Source organism: Balaenoptera ricei, chromosome 1, assembly GCF_028023285.1.
Source record: "Balaenoptera ricei isolate mBalRic1 chromosome 1, mBalRic1.hap2, whole genome shotgun sequence".
NCBI lineage: Eukaryota > Metazoa > Chordata > Mammalia > Artiodactyla > Balaenopteridae > Balaenoptera > Balaenoptera ricei.
In genome coordinates, this window is record NC_082639.1 from 129,671,388 (window position 1) to 129,688,593 (window position 17,206).

Sequence of the window (17,206 nt, forward strand, 5' to 3'; positions counted from 1 at the left end):
GGAATAAACTGTTGATACACAGAATAACTTGGAGGGGTCTTAAGGGCATTATGGTGAGTAAAAAATGCCAACCTCAAATGGTCATATACTGTATGATTCCATTTGTATAATCCCCAAATGACAAAATTATAAAAATGGATGGCAGATGAGTGATTGTCAAGGATTAGGAATAGCCAGAGGGAGAGGAGTGGATATGCCTATAGTGGGGTAGCAGCAGGGAATTCTTTGTGACAAAATAGTTCTGTATTTTGATTGCAGTGGTGGTTACATGAATCTACACACGTGACAGTAAAATAACATAGAACTTTACATATGCTCTATACCAGTTTCCTGGATTTGTACTGTTAGTTGTACTGTACTGTTAGTTATATAAGATGTAACCAGTGGGGGAAACTGGATGAAGAGTGTGTGAGACCTGTCTATAAATTCCTATGAATTTCTAACTATTTCAAAGTAGAAAGTTAAAAACAAAAGAGAGGAATATTATCATTGCTATAGGATTTCAGGGAAACAAATAGTTACTTAACAGTGAGGGGAATGAAGATCTGTGGTCATAACTTTTTAGCCTGTCTTTATAGGCTAGATAGACTTTTCACTAGTTGATATAGGGAGGGAACGGTATTTCAGACAGATTGAGAGTTAGTAAATGTTTATGGAATGACTGCCACTGTACTGTTAATAGTAAGAGATATTAATAACATCTGATTAGTCTGAAGAACATTTTAATTAGTTTAGTGAAGGAGTATATCTTTAGATTTCGTATCTCATGTAGAACTTTGGGATACTTGTTACCTGTATTTTCACACAAATTTATGAAACCTGGGAGTAAGAGAGAGATAAAAAGAGAGAAGACACAAATTACCAATATCAGAAGTGAAACAAAATAGTTCAAAGGATGAATGACAATAAACAAAGCAGCATGTGGTTTTAAATAAAACAAAGCCTGTTTTTCATGGTTTTAGTAAATGGAATCAGAGAAAAAGTCACATTCCATTTCTTAAAGTTAGAGAACTCTAATAGTAGCCAAGGATGTCAAGCCAAATTATAGGCCTGTGTTAAAGCTGTGTTGTCACCTGATCTTTTCTTCCATGGAATTTTCACACTTTGTAATTCTGTATTTAGATGATTGCTTAATATTTCTGTCTACTATTGAATTGTAAGCATTCTGTGGCTCAGCGTTGTAGGCCCAATTCCTATCCTGGTGTCTGGCAGCACTTAGTAAATACTTGTTGAATGTGTTCATACATGAAATAAATGACTTTGCAAAACTCTTTACATTAGAACAAATAAAAGACAGTTATAGAAGTAAAGAAACAGGATGATAAGATAGACTAGACAGAAAAGTTTAGTGTAATGGCAAAACTTTAGTAGAGCTACACAAGATTTAAGCTTTTACAGCTAAGCAATTCAGGATTGGATTTTGTAATGTTGCTATGTTTACTGAAAAGATGCCAGAGTGTTGGACTGAGCAGGAAATGAGCTATGGCATGGCTGTAGAAAAATAAGATAGCACAGGTTAAGGAAGACACCAGAGCATGAGCCACTTAATACTAGCTGCTTTCTAGTGTGGTAGCTTTCTTAACAAACCACCTCTTAAATGACTGATCCAATTAACTGATGCCATGAGAATTTTTGCTTGAAACATACTGATGATTCCACTACAGCATGCTGAATGCTTACTCATTAGTATGTCTGTGCATATCTGCTGCTGCTGCTGGAGTTGTATGGGTATCAGGAGTCATTTACATGTTTGTGCTCTCAAGCCTTTTCATGCTGGTTTATACTTATTTTAATCACACAATTTAAATAATTATTATATAAATCAAGGGAAAGAGAAGTGATGTTTCTGTGAAAACTTAAGTTGAATGCTTTGAAAAGATTTGATAAAGGGTAATAAGTAAAAAAAAATACTGCTGAATTGAATTAGATGTGACCAAGGGAGCTGTAAAATATCAGGGATAAATTATTCTTTAAAAAACGAAAAAGTAAGTAAGAAGGAAAAAGATTCTGTACTCAGATTGCTTCACGTGTCTTTTAAGCAGTTTTTCAGTCCATGGGTCATGGAATCACTTTAGTAGGTTTAAATCAATTAAAAAAGAAAAAAGAAATACATTAGAACATATCAGAGTGCATTACACCTAGGAAGGAGCATTGTTTCATGAAATTTTTCTTGAGTTTTTAATATTTATTTTATACACATACGTAAAATGTGAAAATGTGATAAGCTTGAAAAACAAAGCTAAAGAAATTGAAACTGGAAATATTAGAGTGTGTATTAAGGGCATGATTTATCCTAGAAAGAAGAGGAAATTCAAATTAGTGGATCCAAACTTAAAGCAAAGGCTTTAGTCCAACATCAAAAGGTTGGTGAATGAATGTATATTTTTGTGCTTTGTGTTAAAATGAAATGTTTAAGGTATGTATAAATGGTTTTATATTTAAGTTGACCTTTTTAATTGACCAACAACTACAGATCTCTGTGTCATGTGGTAAGAGTTTCAGCACATTTTATTATACTTATTTTCCTCTCATACTTTCTTATTATATACCCCCCACCCCCACTTTCTCTGCTACTTAATAGCTGTGTCACCTAAGAGTCATTCTCTAGGCCTCAGTTTACTTTTTATGAAATAAGATTATCCTTCAGATCTCTTGTTATTTGGCAGTGCTTAATAGCCAAATTGATAAAGTAAATTCTTTCTTTGTATTTGCCCATCTAAATTTTTAGTAAATGATAGACATTCCATTTTGGTTTTTTTTTTTTTTTTTAAAGCACTGAAATCCCTGTATTGCAGCCTTAGGGGGCATCATTCACATATGCCAGTCAAAATGGCCATCAGAAATAAGTCTACAAATAATAAATGCTGGAGAGGGTGTGGAGAAAAAGGAACCCTCCTACACTGTTGGTGGGAGTGTAAATTGGTACAGCCATTATGGGGAAAAGTATGGAGATTCCTTTCAGAACTAAAAATAGGGTTACCATATGATCCTGCAATCCCATTCCTGGGCATATATCCGGAGAAAACTCTTAACTCAAAAAGGTACGTGCACCTCAACGTTCATAGCAGCACTGTTTACAGTAGCCAAGACCTGGAAGCAACCTAAGTGTCCATCAGCAGATGAATAGATAAAGAAGATGTGATATATATACACAGTGGTATATTACTCAGCCATTAAAAAGAATGAAATAATGCCATCTGTAGCAACATGGATGGACCTAGAGATTATCACATTAATTGAAGTAAATCAGACAGAGAAAGACAAATATCATATATCATTTATATGTGGAAACTTAAAAAATTCTATAGATGAACTTATTTACGAAACAGAAATAGACTCACAGACATAGAAAACAAACTTATGGTTACCAAGGGAGATGGGGGAGGGAGATAAATTGGAAATTTGGGATTGGCATATACACACTACTATGTATAAAATAGGTAAACAACAAGGATATACTGTATAGCACAGGGAACTATAATCAATGTCTTGTAATAACCTTTAATGGAAAAGAATCTGAAAAAGATATATATATATCTGAATCATTTTGCTGTACATCTGAAACACTGTAAATCAACCATACTTCAAAAAAAAGTAAATTTTTTTTTAAAAAAAGAGTTTCTTGGCCTCTTTTCCAATGGAAACAACCATTACCTCACTAATCAACTCCTAAACTAGGTCTTAAAGGAAAGCAATTTAATTGGATTAATTCATGCTGAAGTGTGAATAACAATCCTACAAACTTCCCAGAAATGGTTTTCCTTTTTAAAAAAGGTATTCTTTTTAGGTTAAGTTTTAATCTGGTATTTCAGACAGAGGACCAAATGAGGTGAACATTTGAGACTTTGTGGGAAAAGCTCTTTCCCTCTTTCAGATCAGCTGTTCCACAGTTAAGGGACTGTAGGTGAGAAATGGTGGCCATCCCTCTCCCAGTCCAACTGTAGAAGGCCTGGACAAACTTCTAGTATTTAAGCCTGCCTTCTAGAATGCACAAAGTATCTAGATCAAGAGTGGCAGGAGGGGAGTTTTCTCACCCCCACCATTGTGACCGAGTCAGCTTCCTGTCCCTCTGGATAGCTGCATCTCAGTGCTGCCTCCTTCTTTTGCCCCTCTCCCTCTTCCTGCAGTGAAGATAGTGAGTTGTGCAGCAGAGGGGAAGGAGGTCACACTTTGCATAGTTAGTAACCTATGTGAGTTGGTGAGCTATATAGGCCTGCCGTGCAGAGACCCTGTGGGACTCTCTTGGCTTGAGGGGGAGGAGGATTATTATACTACTGAAGTCCTGCCCTGCAAGGTACCTTCCAGCAAATACTCCTTAGTTGGCAGTGATTGTCTGGCTGTCTCTATAAGTCATCCTTAACTAATGTATGAAAGACCTAATTGGCATAAGAAAGGTAGTTTAGAGGTATTACTGCATGCAGTACGAAAAGGTAGATGGTAAGATGCAGAGAGATTCTATGATAAATGCAGGCAATAAATGTAAAATTTTATGAAGGCAGAAGAGGAAGGAAAGAAACATTTATTCACATTCATCATTTCTTCTCATATTTTCCCACCAAGTAGAAGCTGTATAATCCAATACATTCTACCTTAAAAACTCATTTGAATTTTGTATTCTGTTCCATAATATATTTTTGATTGTTTTACTAAAAAGTATTATGATTCATTATTGAATAAAATCAATGTTCTTAAAGGATGCACCATGTTTATCATGTGTCTTGATGTCTTCCCTGGCACAACTACCTCATGCTGCAGTCCAGGGTCTAGTCTGAGAAGCACAAGCACATTGATCCTCACAGCAACCTCATGAAAAAGATAGTATCATTTTACAGATGAGAAAAGAAAGGTTCAAAGAGGGAAAGTCTCATGGGTAATACACGTCATTGTTAAATTTCTCCCCCAAACCCTCTCCTTATATGGATTTTGTGGTTCTGTAAAACATAGAAAAACTAACAGTATAAATAGAGTGCTGATCTAAAAGTTAAGAAAGGTTTTTGGTTCTGTTCCTAGCAAAGTTATTGACTTGCAGGGAAATCTTTTGAAGGTCCCTTATAGAAATGTTGTCTTTCATTTCCTCATATGCATGTTGAATTTAATTTCATCCTTAATGTTGGGAAAAGGTACATACATATTTTAAAAAATCAGACACTTGGCATGCTTGAAGATCAGTTTTAAATAAAAGCAATTGTTAATGGAATAATACCCTTGAGAACTCTCAAGTCTAGTGCACTCTTCTTTGTATCCATACACACTTGACTTTTAAACACAAAATTGTTGTCACCAATTATTGGCTTCCTTACTACACTGAAAGTAAGCTATTTTAGTCTGCTGCTTGATTCAAGCCCCCCATGCCTACCAGTTCCTTAACTGTATAACTTGTCCATAGGTATAATAGTAGCCAAGAGCTCAAATTTTAATGTCAGCAAAATCTGGTTTTAAATTCTGACTCCAGATTATTAGTGTGACATTAGATAAAGTACTTCAGCTCTCTGTGCCTCAGTTTCCTTATTTTAAAAGGGGGGTAATAATGCCTATTTCATGGGTTTTTATAAATCTTCTGAATTGTCTATGATGATAACATTGGAATGTTGTCATATGGTAATGCCTAAAAAATTTGGGGTTGATGTTTTATTTTTACCTTGTAAATTCACTGTAAATAAATATATTCTTTTGTAAGTATTCTAAGTCTATAGATTCATATACATTAAGTGAAATTTACTTGAAAATACTAATTCTACAATTTACATGACCCATTTTTTGATGATTGATATTGTAAATAACAGACTGTAATACACTTTAGATTGATTTTGATGGGGGAAGGATATTATATGATATGTGGCATTCAACTAATCTATTTGGTTAATTTGGTAGTATAAAAGGATTTGTAGATAATGAATTTTCATACTCTGGAAGATAATTTTATAGATCCTACACTGCTTCTGGATTTATACTGGTGCCTCGTTTTAAAGTAGGACTTTCACCTGACAGTGTATGTTAATATTTGGAAAATTCTCTATCAGTAGGCTAGCACCATCTTGACAGCCCTATGTTCTGCTTCTACCTTGCTAATTGTTTCCTTGGGATTATTTGGATTGTGTAGAAAGCTTTTGGCAAATCCCCTTATTACTGAAGTCATTGTTGCCAGCAGGAATAAGATTAAAGGTGCTTAAGTCTGTAGAGTTGTTTCTAATTTGTACGTGTCATTTCAGTGGCATTTTAACAGAACTGTCTCCTGTCCCTCCCTTCTCCCCCGGTACTATCTCAAGTTAGGTCCAAGAAGCCAGGCCATTGGAAGAAATCTCATTTTATCCTCCTAATTATTATGCTGGCACTCAGGAGATAATTTTTCCCTTCATGCACTGCCAATTAATATGCAAATGGACTGATAAATATTTATGCAATGATTTAAATTATGCAGGGGGTGCTTTCAGTGTATTCTGTAAATGAATTGTTCGTGGACTTCAAAGTACTGGCTGCTGTGCTAACGAGGAGAGATTTGCATAAGGCCCTAATCACGCGCATACTGATTAAGCTTCATTATGGAAACTGCCAGCTGCAATCTTTGTTTCTATTTTATTACAAAAAGAGGAACTTTTCATGCTTCAGTTGCCTTGACAATGTCAGTCCTAGCTGGTAGGAGAGACTAAAACTCCTCTGAGCAACTGAAGTTTCCTTATTCAGTTGAAGATTGCTATGGTGTAACTGAAGTTGTATTTCGCTTCTCCCCCAATCCACTTTCCACCTCCCACCCTTGTTCTTTTAAGAGTATAGTGTAGATTTGTTAGAAATAATAGTACCTTCTTTCCCCTACCCCATACCGCTACCTGTTTTCTTCCTTGCTTTGGACTGTCTGAACCGCTAGAAGATTTCACAGCAATGCTGGACTGCAGTGACTATGTTCTAGGTGGGTACCAGCACGGTTCTTTCTTATAAGCTTTAATATGGAAATAGCGTGTGTGGAGTTGACTATGCATAAATGCTTAATCGCATATGCAACCAACTCGGGGGAGGGGGGAGAAGTGGATTGAGCTGGGAAGGAGGAAAGCATTTGCAAAGCACAAGCCTGCTTGAATTTGCAGTAGGTCCCTCCCTACCACTAGCTCTTCTGGTTCAGAGGATATTTTCAGTAAATAGTGTGGATTTAGAGTTCAACTTGAATGGAGGACATTTTTGCTTTTTGGAAATTTCTATTGAGAGCATTTCATGTAGTTCTAAAAACAGTCTAAATCTGAAAGACGGTATAAAGTGTACCTAAATAATATGTACATATTAATAAAAAAAGTTTTGCATACCGAATGTGAATGTCTTGTATAAAAAATGCCTAGTGAAAAATAAGATGGAGCCATAGTGCATAGTTGTTCCCATAAATGCTAATGCAGAAGGTAATTGGAATGGTTACTGCAATAGGACTGTTGATCAATTTCCAGATTTTAGAAACTGTTAACTGTTTTCAAATTTTGGCTAATACTAGCCTTTTTTATTTTTAAAAAATCAACTTCTGTTCTTCAGGAAACAATTTTTAAGTGCTGGAAAGCCTGTTTTTAGAGTTTTTCCTATAGAACAACAAGATTTGGGGAGGGGGATGTGTGGCTTGAATATATAAACTCTCTTTGGCGATTAAGATTTAAAATAGATTGAGGCATTTTGGTTTTTAGACTTACTGTGACCATGGTGGCCATATTTTGTGTTGAGTTTTTTCTGTTTGTATGCAAAATTGTTGAAACCTCTTTGGGTTACTCTGGTCACCTCTCCAGGTGATGATAAGAACTCCAGGTCTCTGATATCTTAGTTTTAAAACCGCTACAAATGATTTCTTTTTCCTGTAGGTAATTTTTCCTGCTTGAAAAATTGAGGCTGCCCCCCATCACCATCACAGTAGCTCAGGATAAAATAAAATGATAGTTCTGAAAATGTTTGAATTTTTAGCTGGAAGGCATGGCCTAAACCCAGGGTAGTACTAATACTTGTACAGCATGATAAAAATCACTATTAAAAGGGTTAATGACTAAAATAACAAACTGATGTCAAGAATTCAATCCAAAAGCAACCTGTAGACTGTGTATTAGACTCATACAGTCAGTTCAGTGTGCCCAGAGAGAAAAAACAAACTTCACATATCAAAAAAAGAACTTACTTGTATTTATTCTTTTACATCTACTAAGTTGGGAACTCAAGAAAGGAAAGGAAAGTACCTTTCTGAAATATTTTTAGCATTATATTTTAGAATTAGACATTATATCTGTAATTTTCAGTTCACAGTAAATATCATTTAAACATTCTTCCATTCCATTCCAATGTACAACATTCATAGTTGTACGGTTAATCAGGATTTGGTTTTATTTATTTTTGTGTATGTGTATTAAACTCTTGACAGTTTAATAGAAAATGCATAGAAGATTCACATAGAATACCTGTGACATAATTTTTAATTTTTAGATGTGGAAATCAGGATATGAGTTGTACAGGTCATGACTTGTTGAGAATTATGCCTACAGCTTTGTTTTTATGGTATGTGGAAAACATTGTTACCCTTCTGATGAATGTTAACTACTTCATCATTTTTTCCCATTTTCTTTTAAAATACATTCTAAAGGAAGCATTGAGCAGCATGTATGCTTAATGGTGTATTCTATTACATTTGTTGTGGTTTTTGTTGACTTTCATAAGATTTTGGTTAAGTCATTCAGAAAGCTGATGTTTACTAAGCTGTACACCTGTTCCTTTCAAACCTTAGTATGCTTTCAGATGATATTTAAATTTTTCTGTAGGGGGAAGGAAGTTATAGAACTACCCTCATTTATGACCACAGACATACAAATTTGAACCCTTTGAACATGTGAAGAACAAAACAAATATATGATAGAGCTGCTTAAGCCCATAAGGCAAGCATTTGTTTCAAAAACTGTATTTAAAAAGCTATTACACAGCTTCCAGGTTAGAAATGAAATTTATGAGAGAAGGATTCTTGATTCTTTCTCATCAGTTATGCATGTGGATAAAGTAACCATGGACAACATGGTTGGGACTACTAATGATTGTTTCGATTTTCTAGTTAAACATTTAAGCAGATGACAAAATGGGCTCTTCAGTCAAGAAATTGAATATAATATATAGTTTAAGTATTATTCTCTGCTAATAATTACAGTTAAATGGTTCTTAACCCATTGGGGGAAAAGGTAGAACTTGCTTGATAGTAAACTTCTTTGATTATAAATATGCTAAGTTTGAGTTCACAGGAGAAGTAGAATAAGATACATATTAAATGTATAGTTTTTACCCTTTAGAAGAGGTAGAAGAAAAGCAGACTTGTTCTTGTCTTTGCTCTTGCATATCTTCTAGGATACTTAGTATTGCTTGATGAAAACATATTACTATGAAAGCATTCATTTAGGATATCAAGGCAGTATAATTTTTAGCTGGGTGTGGTTATGATTTAATTTTGCAGTTATTAGATGTATCTGTTATGCCTTGTAGTCCAGCTTCTTGTACTGGTTTATGATTGAGGTATGAATTTGATATATTCTCACTTTGACACGTGTTTAGTTTGTTTTGGGGGAGGGGGTGGGGAGTAAATATGGAGATATTTTTCTTAGACATGTTTTCATTTTATTCTGTTAGGTTGAGGTATTGTCCAGTCTGTAATCAAGATTACCAGTAGATTATTTAGGTTACAATTAATGAATATCTTTACTTACGAAAAAAGAAACTTTATTTGGGAATAACATATTTTACTTTGTGAGGTACTTCTGTCCTCCTCCCCGCCCCAACTTTGTTTATTTAATATACTTTATGCTTTATATTATAAAACATTTTTCGTCTTTTTTATCTTATACTCTCTATTGTAATTTTTTTTGCAGGTTAGATTTCTGTTATTTCTCTTGGAAGAATCTTAAGGTTCTTTAGAAAGACAATTTATTTGTGGATCACTTCAGAATTAAGGGAATCCTGAATTTCTTTCAGATAAAATTTTATTATAGTTTGCAATGTTTTAATGTTGATACCATCTCTCCTTGAACTGTAGGACTGTAACAATAGTCAATATTCCTGACCTTTTCCTTTGCCACAATTTTGCCTCCCTAACCACATCCCCAGTGTTTTCAAAACCTATTCTCTTCTGATTTATTGCAGACTCAAGAATGAACAATCCGTCAGAAACCAGTAAACCATCTATGGAGAGTGGAGATGGCAACACAGGTACAAGATCATTCTCAGATCCAGCTTTTTAATTAGATGTAATAGAGCTAAAAGAAGAAACTTCGCATTTAACTGTGACTTGTATTTGGTGAATGAAGACTAATTTGAGTATTGAGTTGTCAAATATTAGTATTTGCAGGAACTGGGATTGTATTGATTTAAGATTATCTAACTTCTTCTGCAGATTGTTTCATCTTTTGCTGCCATATATCAGAGAAACTACAGAGTGGTTGAGAGACTAGTCCTTTGGGTCAGTTAGTTCTGGGAATGACTTACTAGCCACTTACTAAGCTGTGTGACTTCAGGCAGTTTCCCCAGTCTTTTTGAAAAAGACTTAATTTGTTCACCTATAAAATGGGGATAATAAATTTCATAAGTCATTGTGAGTATTAAAGGAAATGTGTTAAGCATGGTGCCAGCTACACAGTAGCCATTCAAAAAAGTTGAATGGCTGTAACAAAAAAGTTGCTCTTGTTATAGGTGTTAATCAAAATGGGAAATCTTACCCACATTCAGTATAAATTGTATTGAAGTTATCGTACTGTGAGTAGATAAAAACACACACCTGTTTCTAATACATCCTTTTATTTGGTAATTTTTTTAAAAAAATTTACACTTGATTAAACCCTGTATCAAGAGAAAATTAATACCATAAAAATGAGGAAACTGAGGCCCTCGTGGGAGGAAGGTGAGTCCGTAAAGGATAGATTGTCTCCACAGCCCATACTCGACATTTGACTATGTGTCTTTATCCACCATTTAAGAAGGGAATTATGGGCAGGGATACCCAGAAAGTAATAGTTTCACTAGGTTTTTACTAGCAGAGAGCGTTGCCTCTTTGACTTGTGATTTTTAAAATGCCTAACTATGAGAGATAGTAAAAATGAGAGTCACTCTTGGAGACTGTCTTTGTTTTCCACCCCTACTGGCCACAACACCTTTTAATTTGAAGTAGATGAGTTGAACCAATACAGCAGCTTCCTGCCTACATATCTTTCGTTAAAACTTTTTTGGTACCTGGAGATACTTGTTAATCTTTTAATCTCTAAAGCATACCTGCCTCTTTATGTGAAACGGAGCAGTGGGGCTTCCTGCTGTATTTAACATGTCTTAAGTTACTCCAACTGAGGCTAGCCAGGTAGACTGCTGTAAATACATCCCGTGAAGGGGAAGCGCAGCATTCTATTCTGTCTGAAGTGTCAGCTAGTCTCCTTTCTGTCCCGTTTGGGCTCCGCCTTGCATTTTTTTGTAGCAGCAGTCCCTCTGCCAGTATTTTGGCCACCTAGCTTAGGTGTGGGACTTGTTTGCAGAGAGAAATAGGGCAGTTGATCCCATTAAGACACTAGAAGAGAGTGAGCAGGACACCCATGCCTAAAGAATTCAGATTCAAAGAAGAGGCATGTATTTCTTAGGGAAGAGAAACAGACTCAGAATGATTGGAGAACACTGAAAAAAACACTATATCGGATTCCTTGGGAATCCATTACTATAATAGAAGTTTCAGTAGCTACCATTTATTGAGCACCACATTTAATAAAACCCTGATGACATGTTTTTAAAAATCTTAAGCACTGTATGCATTATCTGATTTTTGAGGTCTTATGGCAGCCCTGCAAGTTAGGTATTATTTCAAGGAATAGGAAATTGAGGCACAAAACCAGCCAGGAAATAAAGGCAGGATTAGGATTTACACCCTGCATATGGTTTACACCCTGCATATGGTTTCTCCCATGAACTGTAATAAAATAAAACTGAAAATTTAAGCAAAGCTTTATATATATATATTTGGGTCTAAAACCATTTATAGAGCTATGTAAGATAAATTCTAGCTGGAACACTTGCTGAAACAGTCCCATGAATTTCTTGCCCTGTTATAATATGGAGTGCATGGCAGACTCATTCACATAGAGCTAAGCAGTATGAATTTAGATATTTTACTTTTTAATGTCTCTAAGACTCTGATTTTGTGGCTGAAAACTAGTGCTTTCTTAGACGTTTTTATTTCCACCACCAGCAATGGTAGTTGATTTTACAAATAGGGAAAATTTTTATTCCTTTTTCACAAGAATTACTGCTAATGAAATAATAAGAGAAATTGGATCAAACATGAGATGATCAGCCATCCTAACTCTGGAGCGTGGTGACTCACTTTCTCTATGTTGACTGAAGCATTTGTTGCCTTTATAAAATTACACACTACTTCCATATTATGGACTTTTACATTCACTTGAGGATAACCTTGAATGTCTAGTTTCTCAAATGTTAAGGGTCTGTCACTGTGTTCTTAGCATTTCCCACTGATGTCAGTTGGTTAGCTTAGGAACATAAAAATACATTTGAGTTCCAGTTTGCATACTAAATACCATGTCTGATACATTAGATGTAAAATTACAGTCTACTGGGATTTCCCTGGTGGTCCAGTGGTTAAGACTACGTGCTTCCACTGCAGGGGGCGAAGGTTCAATTCCTGGTTGGGGAACTAAGATCCCGCATGCTGTTCAGCGCAGCCAAAAAATAAAAAATAATAAAACAAAATAAAATTACAGTTTACTCAGATAATTACTTGCTTATAAATTGATCTTTATTTAAAAATATAACTAACAAACCTGCAGATCGTTTAACTGTAAAGAATATATGGGTTCTTAGTTTTTGTTGGTTTATGAATAACAAGAAAATTTTTCAATGGAAAGAACCCTTAGCATTATAATAAAACCGAAGTTTCACATTTTCTGGATTCAGAATACTTTTGTGTAGACTACAACAATTTTAAACATTTCAGGAAAAAATAATTTTTGATTTTGTGACATTTTAAGAGAATGGTATTATAAAATTAAGATTGTATTTGATACGTTACTTCTTTGCCTTTCTCAGACCAGAGTGATTTATTTAGGTTGAGCAGCTAAATCTGACAATGTGCTTTTGTCAAACAGCCCTTATATGTTCACAGAAAATCTGTTGCTTAGGTTTATTAGTTTATTTAAGTCTGTGCCTGTCCTATATGTAAAATACTATACTTGGTGTTATTAAAAGATGTTAATGCAAATAAATGAGATACCCTCAGTCTTTGAAGAGTTAGCAATCCATTAGAGATGAGACAGATACGCAGGTGACGGATTCAGGATAGATTTTGGTAATTCAAGAGGAGGTATAGGAAAGTACCATAGTGGTATTTCTTTGAGGAAATTTGAGTATGTTCATAGGCCAGGTGGAAGGAACCACCAGAGAGAAAGGAATAAAAGAAAAACAACTGACGGAACTGAGGTAGGGGAAAGAGTTAGGATCAAAGGTACAGAATGGAGGGTTAACTTTGAAAATGGAAAAAGATATACCCTTTTTTTATATTGGGGAGAAGAAGCTAAGATCAAACAATGACAGAAAATTGAGGTGGAAAGGAGAAGGAAAATGAGGAATAATTCATGTTAGATTGTTCCATTTTTCTTATTTCTCTTTTAAGTAGTTGAGGCGGTCATCGGAGGGGAAGGCAAAGATAATAGTAATAATAATAGCAGCAGTTACCATTTGTTGAATTCTTACTATATGTGCACGGCTAGCTGCTTTATTATATATACTTTATAATTGTTAAAATACTCTTATAAGGTAAATAGTATTATGCCTATTTTACAGATAAGGGAAATAAATTCAGAACTGTTTAGTAATTTGTGATTGCAAAGACTGTGAGCCTTTCATTACCTTTCTTTCTTTTTTCTTTTTTTTAATTGGAGTATAGTTGCTTTACAATATTGTCTTAGTTTCTGCTGTACAACGAAGCGAATCAGCTATATGTATACATATATCCCCTCCCTCTCATTATCTCATACTGCCTCAAAGATTTTGAATGAAATGGATTTGCGGGTATTAGTAGAGTGAATGAGTTTTGACATAGTTACCTTTAAGGAATTGATTAAAATAAATAAAAAGTAGTAATATGCTTCTTGTGGGTCAGCTCAAGTTAAAGAAAACAGACGTGTATCTTATGTCTCTGGATTTGCCTATTCTAGATACTTTATATTAAGTGGAATCATACAATATTTGTTCTTTTGTGTCTTAGTTCGCTTAGCATATTTTCAAGTTTATCTATGTTATACAATCTATAGCTGAATAATACTCCATTGTATGTTTGTACCACATTTTATTTATCCATTCATCTGTTTATGGACACTTGGGTTGTTTCCACCTTTTAGCCATTGTGAATTAATGATGCATTGAACATTGGTGCACAGTTCTTTGGGGTATATAACTAATAGTGAAATCGCTAGGTAAAACAACACAAATTTATTATCTTACAGCTCTGGAGGTCAGAAGTCCTAAAATTAGGGTTTGGAAGGGCTGCATTCCTTCTGGAAGCTCTGTGGAGAGAAATCATTTCCTTCCCTTTTCTAGCTTCTATAGGCTACCTACACTCCTTGGTTTATGGCTGCTTCCTCCATCTTCAAAGTCAGAAGTAAAGTGTCTTTAAGTCTGTCTGTCTGTCTTCCCCTCTCTGTCTCTGCCTCTCTCTTTTCTCCCTCTCTCTCTCTCTCTCTCTCTCTCTCTGACCCCTGCTTCCATCATCACATCTTCTCTGACTCTCCTGCCTCCCTCTTTCTCTTATAAAGACCATTTTGTGATTACACTGGGTCCACCCAGATAATCGAGGATAATTCCCCCCCATCTCAGGACCCTTGACTTGATCCAATCTGCAGAATCTTTTTTACCGTGTAAGGTAACTATTCACAGCATCTGAGGTTAAGATGTGGACATCTTTGAGTGGCTGTTCTGCCTGCCACAGTACTTTATCCTAAATTAAATCTGACCAACTGTATTATAGATGACAATTGGAAAAGTAAAGCAGTTGTATAAAGTTTTATAAACATCGGTAGGAAAAACCAAAACATTTTCTTTAATGTAAAAAATATTAGACAAATTTTAAAGCCTTGCTCACTTTTTAATCAAAGGGCAGACTTCTTTCATCAGTATTCCTGACAGATGGTCATCTACCCTGTGCTTGGACTCATCCATTGTCAGGGAACAGTTAATTTTTAATGTACCCTATTCTGTTGTAGTACAACTCTGTTATCTATACTTTTTTGAATTCTGCCCTTACCAGTAACACAGATTAAAATGATTTTCCTCATCTTTTAAAAATGAAAGCTCTTCTGGAAGTCATTGCCCTATTCTAAGTCTTCTTCATTTATTTGACATTTATTATAAAGTGACTTATTATAAAGTAATATATTATAAAATATTACAATTCATTATAAAGTAATAATATAATAGTGGCTGTCATTCATTAAGTATTTACTAGATGTGTTAAACACTTACATAGATTGTCTCATTTAATCCTTACAACAACCATATGAGGCATTATTTTTTTCTCTTTATAGATCAGGGATTGAGGCTTAGATGTTTTTAGTCCCTTGACAAAAGTCACACATATCTATAAACACGTATCTATAAAAGTGAGCAGAGCCATCCTCTTATTCTTTGAGCTATGTTGTTCCTTTTGTTTCGTCTCCACTGTGCAAGACACTGTACTATACTCAGTAGGATCACTAAAGTTGAATAAAATATTAATTTGTTCTCAGGAAATTTATCTTACAGAGAAAACATGTATGCAAATGTAATAGAATATTCATAAGAAGTATTACATGAGTCTATGAGAATTCAGTGTAGGGAGAAATCATTTCTAGCTGGGAGGATGAGGGAAGGCTTTGAAGAAGGTGAGACTTAAACTGGACCTTGAAGCTGGGTAGGATCTAAATGTGATGGTAGTAGACAGCGTATGTTTAGGATGAAGAAACAGTAAAAGCTAACATGGGAAGAAGAAATCTGTACTGAAGGTTTCTAATTCCTTCAGATATTTCCCATCGTGTCGTGTGATTTCTAAATCCTCTATCATTTAGTCATCCTCAGAATTAGTATTACAGACCTTAGTGCAGCCACAGCTGTTACCATTGGCTTATTATTGTTATTTTTTAAAACTTACTGCTGGCTTATTATAATTATTTTTTTTATAATTAATAAAGGTAAAAATGACATCAGATTAAATTTTTAAAATCTAAAATGTTATTTTTTCTGATAATATTTAACTGTTTTGAAATATTAAAAGTTGTTTTATTTTAAAGCAACTGACTCACCTTGTAACCAGACAAGGACTCAATTTTAGGAGGACTCAGTTTTAACCTGTTGATTCATTGAGTTTATGGTCAATTAACTGTAAGAATTTTTTATAACCTGAATTATGGTAGAGCTAAGGCTTCCTATCCTGACCTGGTTCACTTGATTTTTCATTCAAATGATTTTTTTTCCCAGGATAATATCAAGATCTTTTTGGCAACTGAAAAAGTCAAAGAAATTTGTTAATGCAACCTAATATACATTTATGAAGTGGCATTCCAAAAGTACTATCAGAAGTTCTTAGCAACCAATGATGCATCTGTTCTGTGGGACTTATTAGTGCCATGGCTAATATTAGGGAGTTATATTCTTAAGAGAGCATGATCAGACATCATTTTCTCCAAGATGAGGACAAAGGATATTGAAAAGACCAGGGCACCAGTGAATATATCTGCTATTTTTCATAATAATTGAAGAATCTTGATGTCTTGAAACAGCGCTAGTTTTGGAAAGTATTTCCAGATGAAATACCAGCATTTTCAGGTCGAAGCCTCTGAAATTCACTGAGGAACAGGCCTCACATAAAGTTCTCCTCAAAACGGGGTATAGCAATTGTACATTTCAGACTCCACAGGGCCATTTTCTTTTGAACTTACATTTATCCAAGGGTTATTACTAATATTCTTATTACTATTATTATTATTATTTTAAATGTATTACGTATTTTACTGTGTGGGCTTCATTCTGTACTGGCCAAAGTACTCTTATAAGCCTCAGGGTGGAAATACCAATACCGATACTGATTTTTCTTGGTCTTCCTTCATAGTGATGTTTTAAATAGCGGGTAGTTCCACAGGTCATTGAAATTGGCTGGAGCACTTCTAGAGCCTCAGGAGCATGGTGGAGGATGTATTAC

At 34.8% G+C, this 17,206-nt stretch overlaps 1 protein-coding gene across 4 annotated transcripts in view; it reads left to right on the forward strand.

Annotated features, from left to right (window-relative positions):
- The window catches only part of POU2F1 (POU class 2 homeobox 1), a 178,598-nt gene that overhangs the window by 83,576 nt on the left and 77,816 nt on the right, over positions 1-17,206 (forward strand). For all 4 annotated transcript variants that reach the window (XM_059935530.1, XM_059935547.1, XM_059935557.1 and 1 more), the window contains exon 2: positions 10,129-10,194. In XM_059935530.1, the coding sequence (XP_059791513.1) occupies positions 10,137-10,194 (58 nt within the window). In that variant the 5' untranslated portion in view covers positions 10,129-10,136. The remainder of the gene's footprint in view (positions 1-10,128; positions 10,195-17,206) is intronic.